Source organism: Parasteatoda tepidariorum, chromosome 1, assembly GCF_982258835.1.
Source record: "Parasteatoda tepidariorum strain Cologne lab strain chromosome 1, Ptep-v5.0, whole genome shotgun sequence".
In the NCBI taxonomy this organism is placed as follows: domain Eukaryota; kingdom Metazoa; phylum Arthropoda; class Arachnida; order Araneae; family Theridiidae; genus Parasteatoda; species Parasteatoda tepidariorum.
The window spans coordinates 7,864,818-7,876,980 of NC_141755.1; the positions used below are offsets into that span (position 1 = coordinate 7,864,818).

A 12,163-nucleotide genomic window follows, 5' to 3' on the forward strand; every position below is an offset into this window, starting at 1 on the left:
CAGATGAGTTGGATAAAATTAATCGAACAGGTCTCTTAATTAATCTGTTTGGTTTGAATCATATTTTTTAGATTGCAGCTACTTCCTTCATAATTTTAAGGTAAAAATGCTGAATCCGTCAGAATAAAGGCGTGTTGATTCTGTATGAAAGTAAGTTTATGTTCCAATTTCGTAATTGAAAATATTGTATGCTATTACTTGAAAATCCAAACAATTACATTAAAGTTAGAGGGTACCTTTTTTCTTGAAAATTTTTTTCTCTAATTATTTTAAATTAAATCAGAAATTCTTGAAACTTATTTCTACCCACGGTTAGCAGTCTGGTTAGCTTATATCTGCCCTTTGATTGAAACTAGGACATGTGACCATCATAGTGGCCACAATTTTGCACAATGGAAGTCAAATATGACTATTGATTTTAATTTTCCTTGAAAATTCCGGGTTTTCCAGTGCTATTTTCGAATTCCCTGAGAATTCAATGTTTTCAGTTAAAGTGCTCATGCTCCCTTAAAGTAAAACACAACTCAGACTCGAAGCATCTTTATTTTTTTCAAATAGTGTTGTTAAAAATGTAACAAACATGTTTAAAAATACTTTTTTTTAAATATTTATACATTATATGGCAGGATATCATTATGGATACAAATTCCGTTTTAAAGGGTCACAAATAAATTGAATATAAAAGAGGAGTGAAATAAGTTACTAAAAATAATGAAATGATATTTAAAAGAATCAGTTTGTACCCAAGGAAACAATGCTATTGAAATATAAATTTATCCATATTGAAAAAAATAATCTTTAATTTAAAAGGATATATAAATGTATGTTTTGTTAATTACTCAGAATTTGAAAGGAAAAAAATGTAATCATAGTGAATAAAAAAAATGATAAATTGTATTTCCAAACTACATTAATTTTACAACTGAAAAGATGGTAGTGGAAGAAATCAGTAAAAAATCAGATTAAAATTGAAAACTATTTTGTATCCCCAAACAATGTTTGAAACAAATTTTTTAAATATATCATCATAAAGTACAATAATATTTATTAAAAATAATTGCTAAAATATATATAGCAATTTAAAGTATTTATAAAACTAACTTCTATCACAAGCTGAAAACAGCTATATTCAAAATTCAATTTTTCCACAGTTCATTTTATAATATGTTCATTTTAGGCACAGATAGTTAAAAAAAAATATTTTTTTTTAATGCATTGATTCAGCCACTAAAATATACATTCTAAACATGTTACATACAGCTTTGAATTAAATATTATAACTGGATCATTTGTATTAACTCTCTTTCTGTTAAGGTATCATACATATTAATATCAAAACAAAAATTATAAACCATGCAAACAATAACATACACATTATTAGTAAATATAATACAACAATAGTTCATTACATCTTTTCAAACAAATTAATAATTTTAGTCAAATTCCATAAATAAAAGAAGCCATTAACATATATGTACATATTTTTTAAAAAAATCTTATGAGTATTGTATTAAATTTTATTTTTGTAATAGCAATTAATTCATTCCTATTTAAACAAAATTAAGTGGATTATTATAAAAATACATCAGGGAATATTTGAAAAGGAATCCCTTTCCTTTTTCTATTTGATGATATTTTATTATAAGTCACTTACTCCCGAGACATTTATTTTGGATTATTGTTTCTTTCGATTTAATGTTGTCATAGTGATCTAGGATTTACATAATACAATGCAACTAATAGAACAGATAAAATAAATACAGAACAAAATAGTTTGATAACTTTTACTTGTGTCATAATTAAATACATTGATTCTGTCAATTTTGTTATAAGCTATTAATTGTAGTTATTCCCATTTATTTAATTTTAATCTTTGTAAAAATTACAATCGTCAAAGGAGAAAACTTTATAAAGACTTCTTAAGATAACAAATAAAAATTTTTTTTCAATAAATATGTAACACGCAGTTTTTAAAATATTTTTACATAAAACACTTTAAATATAAAAAATTTCAATACGATTAAAACTTAAGTCGTCTTGATTAAGTAAAAATATTTTTAGTCATTCAAATAAAAATAAATCTTCATTTCCATAGCTTAATGTAAAAACGATCCTTAAATAGCAATCAAATTTGCTAAAATAATTTCCGTAAGTTTTATCAGCCAACAAATTGCTTGAACAAAATTTAATACCATAAAAAAAGTTTTTTTTTTCTCTATTTAATAAAAGCATTATTAATAATGAAATATCTAAACATTTTAATAATAAAGGTTGATTAGTCTTGTATAATAAGGAAACTTAATTTACTTAGAAATGAGAATTTTGGGTTGTAAAGTAAATATTAAACAATAAACTTCATCTTGCTTGAGTTGAGAATATAGATTTAGAAGGTTTCTTTCAGGCATTATAATATCTGATAACATTTCAAACATTCATCAGAAGCTATAAAAAAGTAATATTTATTATCAGTTTATATTTTTAAAAAACAAAGTTTATTTGTCCCATATAAATAAAGGTATGAGATAAATAGGAAAAGAAAGTATTCTTTTTTAATAAATACTTTTAAGGGAAACAAAATAAATAGTTGTTAGAATCTTTTGCCGCATCAAAGGGTAATTTTTAAACAGTTTTAATTACGATTTTGAATCATAAAAAAACTTTAGAATACATTGATAAAATAAGTATAAAAATAGCACGTAAAAAAAAAATCCGTTTTTTAGGGTTAAAAACACAAATAAATGTTTGGGGAAATAGTATACTGAGACACAAAGAACAGCTTTAGTTTTGTCTATTCTTGTACTAAAACTTATAAACCTACAGAACAAAAATTATTTTCCAAAAAAATTTACAACCGAAAGTGGTTTGGAGCAGTATGACGCAATTAATAAGGATTATCGGACATTGCCAGATTGTTTAAGTAGAATTGAACAAGGCTGGAATTTGAGAAGTTAGTTTTGAAAATCAGAGATGCAAGAGATGAGTTCGGGCATGTTCTTGGAGGTCAGAGCCCACCAGAGCTAAGTAAAAGTCATTAGGCAAATAATGTTAGCCTCACAAAGCAGAAACACTGAATAGAAGAAGCAGATCACAATTTTTTTTATTCCTTAATAAATTTTAGATTTTTTTGTACTTAATAACTAAACCAAATGTTTGTTTAACCCACTGGCAGTTTAGCAAATAGGCAAAATTGTGAGAATGCTGTTCCCCAATACACTATTTTCCTATCTAATAACATGGAAAAACCAGTTTTGCTATGCGGAGAAGACTGCATGTTAAAGGTATTAAAAAAAATTTTTGAAAATTTAATCACCAGTCTGAGCCCTTTTTATAGTTTAACAAGTCCATGTCTGTCTTTTAGGATGATTTATACCAGAAAATAAAAGAATTACTTTAGGAGTGTTCAGGAAAAATCAAATTTTTAAAAGGGTTACCATAATGCCATAGTAATAACTAAACTGCACAGTAGTCGACATTTGCATCCCTTTGATTATTTCGTGGAATATTTTAATATAAATCCACTAACATCAAATTATTATTATAAAGATAAAGAAATGTTTTTTTTAAAAGAAAAACCATTTTTTGATCTTTATAATAATAATTTAATAGAGATAAAAAATAAATGGAAGGCCGTATAAAAACTACACTAACTAAAAATTTTGACCATACTGAAAAATATTTAACAGCATTAGTGAATCATTATAAAATATCTAACACACATGCAAGGCTATTTGTTTTTAAAGTGGCCTGAATTTAGTTGTGTGTGAAAGTTACTTTTTTTTATTTTATTCAATATGAATAATAGTGCCTCATACATAAATCAGGGAACATAATTAAGTAACCTGTTGACTATGATTTTTCACTCATTTTGAGATATTTTTTCTCCATAACATATGCAATAATAACTGCTAACATGGGGTTTCGATTTTACTTTGCAATGTTATTATTGGGAGAGGAGCAAGTGTTTCGTATAACATGTTAATGTTAAGGAATTGGCCAGTTGTTTAGATTAGAAGGGGATTTTCATGTTAACTTTAACACATTGTGTAAAATTGTTATTAGTGTTTGTTTAAGTTTGATTGTTTCCTGAATGTATTTTTTTAAACTATCTGCCTGTATAAGTTAATAATTTTCAAATTAATTTTGAATTGATACACAGAATTGGCTTGAAGATACAAGCATTATCCCAACATGCAATTTACTGGTGTAATGGACATTCACTTTTTTAATAGTTGAGTTTTTTAGCTTTGCTCTTATAGTGCCACTGCCCGGCATACCCTACACTGATTGTTTAAAATTGAGCAAAATACAAATGAACTTTCATAGGGTGAAAATTTCATAGGGTTGCAAAATTTGATTCCTTTTTCAGCATCAGGTGCAGACGTATAACAAAACAGATACTTGAGGGATAACATTTAATACTGAACAGTTATTCACAAAATATACAATCCGTTATTAAATATATGTTTTGCATTTAAAAATGACAATAATACAAGCAAACTTTTAATTTAAAAGGGTCATAATATTTTATTCAACTTTTCGTACGTGACAGAAGTGGCTAGCGATAAAAGTATGTCAAACATCCGGTGCTAATGTGCAACAAATCAGTTCCAACCAGTTTAGTAACAATTACGTTATGAACTTCATAACGCAATTTAATTAACTGACAATGCTAAAATTATTGTAGCAAAATAAGGAAGATCATTAGAGGAATATTGTCAATAAAAAAAATATATACTTGTCAATAAAATTTTATTTACCTCCAAATGGTTGACTTTCATGTAGACACTCAATTAGCCAATTTGGATCTTCCAAGCTCACCCTAAAAACAAACCATTCAAATTATAAACACAAAATTAAATTGGCAAATTATTAAAAATTTAAATAAGAGATAAGCTTAGGTACTTTATGCTTGCACTATGCAAATTAGATAAATACACAAAAGAGGTAATTTTTTTTTCAGTGAGAAAGATTGTGAGTTATCATTTTATTTTATAACCGGGGTTGACCCAATTCTGAGTTAACGACTAGCAATGTTCAACTCCATAGCCTTTTAATTTTGAACCCAATCCAGAAGTCATGGGAACTCCTGGATCAAGTATTTGGAGAAGTTTGCTTTCATGGAGGACTTTTTGATGGAGCATTTGTGTTGCACGGTAGATTGGTTTAAAAATAAATAAATTAGCCACTTTGATGAGTTACCTAATGGGTCGCTATAAGGCATGAACCATCTATAATACGGTAAGTTAGATATCTACAATAATTTTTGTAATTAATCATGTACACATTTTTTTTTTACTCCATATTGAAATGGCATCAGATATGATAGAACTTGGAATGTTTGTGTTAATACAGGGGAAGCAGCAAAGTTTTTTTTAATTTTAGGGTAATTTTAGGAACTTTTTTCAAAAAATTTTAGGTAAATTTTAGGGGTAATATATGATTTTGCTAGGATAAAAACAGATCACACGGTAGTTTATTACATAACAGAAGATTATTACAATTCATCCACACATATCATAAATAATTGCAAGCCATAAAATAAAGCCCTGAAATTTATTAAGTCAAGAATGAAATCTCTAAAGTGTAAAATTGAAATTTCAACTTTACATATTACCTATCAGAAATTAAGTGCATAATTTAGGAACAGGCAAAAGTGAGAATAAATCAAGAGAAAAAATAAATTAACACCAACTTGGATTTTTATTTAATTTTTACCTTCTTAATCAAAACTTTATTATTACCTTTTACCTTACTTTATTAAGAAAAACTATTGTGTGATATTATTAGATTTCAAATCAGCAATTTATATTAGAAGTTAGAGAAAATCAAATTAATCATGATCATTTTTCTTGATATGATTCTCTTGATATGATTTGTGAGATTCTTTTACTGCCCTCAATAGTGTTGTGGTGATCTTCAACACACCTCCATAATTTTGAATGGTATCTTTGATTAGTCTAAGAGACATAATAGTCTTCTTATCGAAAAACCTCTCTCAGGATCAGAATTCCCATGTGGCAAAATTAAAACACTTTTAATTAATGTAGTTAAATTCTTATATTTTAGATTATTGCTTTTTTATTTATATTTAGCCTATAACTCTAATTTTTTAGAAACACCAACAAAATTTTATCAGATTTTTAGGAGTTGTAGGGTTTGCACATAGTTTTAGGAATTTTAGGGGGAATGCGACCCCTGGTTAATAGTCTTTTAAAATGTTATGATCATAACAAGTAAAATATTAGAGTCAGGGTTGGCAAGGTTTAGGACAGAATGGATTAATCCACGGTTTAAACCGTCCTGTCCAAAACCCCTTTGTCCAAAACTCTTTTACTCAAATTATGTCACAATTTTATCTGAACAATATTTAAGAGGTGAAATAAACATAGAACTAATAACATATTGATAATTAAATATACTAGAGAATATTTGTTTTTAAAAGTATAATGTTTTATTAATATTGTTTGACTCTTCAATTTAAACAAAGGAAGATTAATCAGTAATCAAGTTCAATTGGTCCTCTCATTCAATAGTACATAACTGAAGTTTGGCCTTGCCATACAGGTTAAAATATTAGGGACTAAGTGGTTGGTTCGTCATGAACAGGTTTATTTATCTATAGTACTATTCAAGAATACTTTTATTTCATTCATGTTCAATTCTTTTAGCATAGTGGTGATACATCACCAGTGTCAGTAACTGAAACTGATGTTATGCCCTTCAAAACTGTTAATACATTTTTCAGTTATTTTGTATTTTCAATTTAAACTAATATATTTATATTTAAAAACAATTTTTTTTTGAATACATGTCTTTTTTATCATCCTGTAATGCAGAAATTATAACATTTTTTTAAAAAAAATATTGTGAAAAATAAAAGGTTAATTTTTGAACAAATTTAGTATTATTTTAAAGAAAAATTATTTTTTAATATTGCCATATTTATCCTTATGCAAAAATATTATTTATCAGTATTAAAAGCATATTTATAATTAAAGAATTAGGTATTCACTTTTGTTGTTCAATGAATTGTGGAGCTTCAAAAATTATAAATCTTTTCCTATTATATTATTTTCTTTTAATAAGTTATAGTAAATTGTATAAAAAATATCAAATATTTATTTATACGTGTAATTATTATGTGTACAATGGTTACACTTATAGAATTTTTACCTTTTACCAAAGTTCAAGGTTTTGGACACTTTAAGACAGTTTTACCCAGTTTAGGACAGTTTTACCCAGTTTAGGACAGTAAAACCCAGTTTAAGACAGTAAAACCCACGTGTCCTGTCTAAAACCAGTTTAGGACGTCCAAAACCCCAACCCTGATTAGAGTGTGTGAAAAGTATTTTGAATAATCATCTTTCACAACACTCTATTTCCTCGCACAATCAGAACTGTTGTTTATTATATTGTCTTCCTGTACCGAGATTTGTTAGATTTCGATAGCGCTTTTTTTTCTCTCTCGGATAAATATCAATTCGAGACCAGCCTTTTTAAAAACTTTTTTTTTTTCACTTCTGTTGAAAAATTTAAAAATACATATTAGTATTAATATGTATGTTTATTAGGATACAATACATATACATGCTTATTACAAGCAGTATAAAAATACATATTGATGCTTATCAGTATTAATATGTATTTTTTTAGTAAGGTTATTTAACTTTACATTGAAAAGCGATTTAGAGTTTTTTCAATTGTCTGTTTATAAGTATGTTTGTTCGCATTTATGTATGATTCAGTCAAATTAAGAGTTTCATTCATCAAAACTAGTATATCTCCCCCTCCCAAAAATTTATGTGCGTGGCACTCCGGACAGTATTATGGAGTGCAAAACAAACACCTTGCTAAGCAATAATAATGTTAACAACCAACAAAAAGTTAGTTTAAAACATAAACTGAAAGACTTTTAAAAAAGTGAGAAATATTAAATCAGTCATTTGAATAAACACTTTTATATTTATTTGATATGGTTATAAATGAGATCAGAAAAGAGGAAATAGAAGAATCAATGATTAGAACTATACCTCTTAATTTATGTTACTTAATCATTTGAAATTTTGGGACAGATTGAAAATATGTGAATTTAATCCTAGATTACGATAGCTTAACATAATTTAGAGTTACTCTTTAACTAATCATTCGATTCATGGATGATGATTTATAAAATGAGCTCAATTTTATAAGTAATTTATTCAAACAAATTAAGAATGGCTCCAGGGAAATATTAGTCCATTTTTATTTAAAGTTTGAAATTTAACATCTGCAATTTTTGAAGATCTTAACATGCAAAAACACTAACAACTTGAGTTCCCAAAACAGTCAAAAGTCAGTCAACCAGATAAGTGCTCAGTTGTCTAGCGTTAAAAATTTTTTGAAGCAAAAGCTTACTAGAAAACATTTAAAAGAAAGTCAAATATGAAATAATGATACAATATTTCACTAGTTACAGAATCACGAAGAAAAATAAAACTTACTCTATTAGAGCTTTTTTAGTTTTTCCAGACATTTTCATTACAATATTTTTGATAATGATGTCCCCAAATGTAGCAATAAGGTTCTGCAACATATTTCCATTAACAAAAGAAGGTATATTTTCTATAACATATTTTGTTAAGTTGTGGTCTATTGAAGTTGAATCAGCACTACAGTTAACTGGAGGTGAAGAATCAGATATTGAGTTTGTTACACAATTCGAAAAACTATCTGGACATTCAGGTTTATGTTTTGCATTCAACTCAGTTGCATAAGGGAAATGAGAACTGAGTTCATTGTTTTCAAAAGTATCCCCATAACTATTTTTTTGACGTAAACTTTCACAAAAGGCTAAGTACCCTGAATCTGAATCAGCAGCTTCTTTGTTACTGAGGAAAAAATTATCCAAAGGTATTTTCTTTGAAGCTTTCTTTTTAACTCTCTTCTCCTTTTTATTACTTTTACCACTGTTGACAACAGTAGAAAGACACTCATCTTTGGATTTTTGCAACACAAAAGGAAAAAGATGAACCTCTTCAGGAGGATTTTTTATATTACTCAAATCACTTGGATTCTCAGAAAGTTCTGAACTTTGCCCTGGACTAGTGCCTTCAACTGTGTCACGAGTTCCTCCAGTTTGATTTGAAAAAATTATGTTTTCAATTCCTACAGAACTATTTTCATTATTTAGCTTAAGATCGTTCCAGAGTTTTTCACTCACTTCAAATAGATCTTCCATTTGATCAGGGCTAGAAAAAGACACTCTGACAGAATCTTGAACTTCTTCATCATTTAAAGGGCAAATATCTGTTTCCACTGGCACATTACATGCTGATTTTGTTGAAATTTCGACATCACAAGATTCCAACACTTTTTTATCACTTAAATAATCAAGAGTACTTATAGGAGTTTCGGATTCACCGGGATCATTAATAATTCCAACCACAGAATTTTCCTCTTCATCATCACTTATATTCAGATGCTCTAGGTAATCAGCAATACTATTATCTGGACTATCAAATTTCTCTTCAGAACATGAATCATTTTTTACTTTGCTAATATCCAGAGCAAATTCACTGTTATCTGTATTCAAGCAACTAAAAGAACAAGAATATGTTTCACCCTCATTAGCTTCTTGCAAATGTGTTTGTTCAGTGTCTAGATAGTTAGGTGGCAATTGCTCTAAAGAATCTAACAACTTTTCACTGCTATGAAAGATACTTTTCTGTATTCCAGCATCATTGTAAATGGAAAGGCTGTCAACTACATTATGTTTTACTAATGTACGGGAAATGGCAGATTGATGCTAGAAAAATATATTTATATAAATCAGTAATGTGCATTGGCGTTAAAAAAAACAACACTAAAAGTAACTGTTTGAAGTTAATGTTTTTTTAATTAAGGACATAACAATGAACATTTTTTAAGATTAACATCGTGAGAACCCACAGTTAATGTCAAGCGGAAAAAGCTTGAGACAGTTCACTTTTAAAAAAACAGATAGACATAAACAGCTAACAATTAATAATAATAGATAAACTGTAAACATTTCAGCTAGTTTTTTTTGTTGTTGTCTTGATTGATTATGATTATTCAAAGCAATAATTTATTATAGATAAATTTTCCATTTTATTGTACCATTTTAAAACATTGAAAAATGATTGCAGTTAAAATTAACTACAATAAAACTATGTCAAAATGAATAGGGTCCTAAAATAAATTCATATTACAATGGGTCATGTGATATAAGATGCGGATGCACATTTAGGCTAAATAAAAAAATTAAAAAAACTTTTAAAGCTGCATGTAGTTGACAAATCAAAAGAATTACACAAACACATCTATAAGCATCGTTGTACCCGATTTCTCTCCCGCACTTGTCTGATTTTGTCCAATAGTTGGAAGATAAATCACAACAACAGAATTTATGTGCAGAATGAGCAGGTAGACCCCGAAAAGAATATTAAACAGAAGTAATATTATTTTAAATAGCAAAATTTTTACTTTATTTGGCTTAATAAAATCAAAAGTCAAATGAATGGTTAGATGCATTTTCAAGGAAATAAAATGTATTCTGAATAATAATACATTTGAGTAAGTAGATAGGTTGAATAATGAAAATGTAATGAACAACAGGGTTGTCTTTAGAAACTAATACAATTCTAATCGACTTTAGGACACAGAAAAGCTAGATAAATCAGGTAAGGTTTTTTTCAACAAGCAGAATTAGAACTTCTATCTGTATGCTGACAGCCTTAGCTGCAAAATTTAGAACTCAAATTCATCATTTTGTCATTATTTTTAATCGAAGCGGAAAATTGGACGAAGAAATTTATAAGGAAAGCCCAAAATACATAAAATGTGCAATAGAAAAATTAATTGAAAATGAGGTTACAAATAACAAATTAGTTAAAATAATGTGGAAGGAGATGGTTTATTAAATTAATTAAATTTAACATGACCTAAATACATATGTCTACACTGATTTTGTCATCATTTGGATTACGGACTGGATTATAATAATAGGTTCTTAAAAACAGATGATCACAACTAAGATAAAATTGTCATACGAATAGAGCCTAATTATTGCATTGAAGTACAATACAATAATGAAGAATTAAATGACATATAAAGAATAATGTAGAATAAATTATGAGTTTTTAAATTTCAATAATAGCTTAAAATAATTGTTATTTTAGGAGTAAAGAATCTTGTTAAGAATTGTACTTTTAATAATTCTATTCGCAAATAGTCCCAGTAATAACAAAATATTTTTACACACAAATGAATCTTACCACATTTGAAGAAGTTTGAGAAAAAAATTGTCTGTTTAGAAGAAGCTCAGATGGAATCCAAATGTTAGAAAGTTGCACATCTTGCAACTTTATCATTGGAACTAATTCTGCATCTGATGCTGATGCTGGAATCTCATCAATTTCAAGTGAATCGTCTAGCAACATTGCGATCAATGTTTTACAGATTTCTAAGATGAATGAAAAACTTCATTAATGATACATGCTTTAAATTAAACATACAATACAATATGAAATCACAATCTATAATCTAAATTTGATGCAACTAAAAGTATCACAAGAATGAATTGGTACCACAATATTTTATATTTTCACATGAAAAAATATTAGTAGGAAGAAAAGAGATATCAATTGACTGTACGTTAAAGATTATGAATAAATTTTTCTATACAGTCAATAAATAGAATATAAAAAGTAAAGTTTTTTATTTTTATATATTTTTATTCTCTTAATATTTTATTGGGTCACCCATGCTTGATCAAGTTTCCAACACAAAATCTGACATTGCAATTTGAGTTTTAAATTTGCTAACAAAATTGGCAAGAAGCATTGAGCCAGATATATCATAGTATCTTCAGATAAAATAATGTAAATTAAGAAAAGTTCAATACCTTACTAATAATTCATGTCCTCGCAACTTCCTTGCTTCCAATGCAAAATTTATTTACATCTAACAGCTTTGTTTTGATGCCCTTCAACTAGAAATTACATTTTGATGGCGGTTAAAGTACAATTCTTTAAAAAATAAAAAATTTAAGAAACCATTTACACTGTACAAAAAAATTGCAAATGCGGAGACGCGAATGAAAACCTGATTGGTTAAGTACATTTGCTGGTGAAAAATTTGCCAACCAGGTTCTCTGCCGCATCAT

The 12,163-nt window shown here is 27.5% G+C and overlaps 1 protein-coding gene across 2 annotated transcripts; it reads right to left on the reverse strand.

The window, feature by feature from the left end:
- Window positions 1–524: 524 nt before the first annotated feature.
- Window positions 525–12,026, reverse strand: LOC107439916 (uncharacterized). 2 transcript variants are annotated; one of them, XM_016052662.4, is made up of 6 exons: window positions 11,903–12,026; window positions 11,274–11,461; window positions 8,481–9,784; window positions 4,758–4,819; window positions 977–2,442; window positions 525–702 (listed from the first exon to the last, which is right to left on the reverse strand). In XM_016052662.4, exons 2-5 carry the CDS (start codon window positions 11,436–11,438, stop codon window positions 2,405–2,407), a joined length of 1,569 nt encoding a protein of 522 aa, XP_015908148.3. In that variant the 5' UTR covers window positions 11,439–11,461; window positions 11,903–12,026; the 3' UTR covers window positions 525–702; window positions 977–2,404. The 2 variants fall into 2 exon arrangements, with proteins under 2 accessions (XP_015908148.3, XP_015908149.3); XM_016052663.4 differs by having other exon boundaries at window positions 11,908–11,993.
- Window positions 12,027–12,163: the final 137 nt, after the last annotated feature.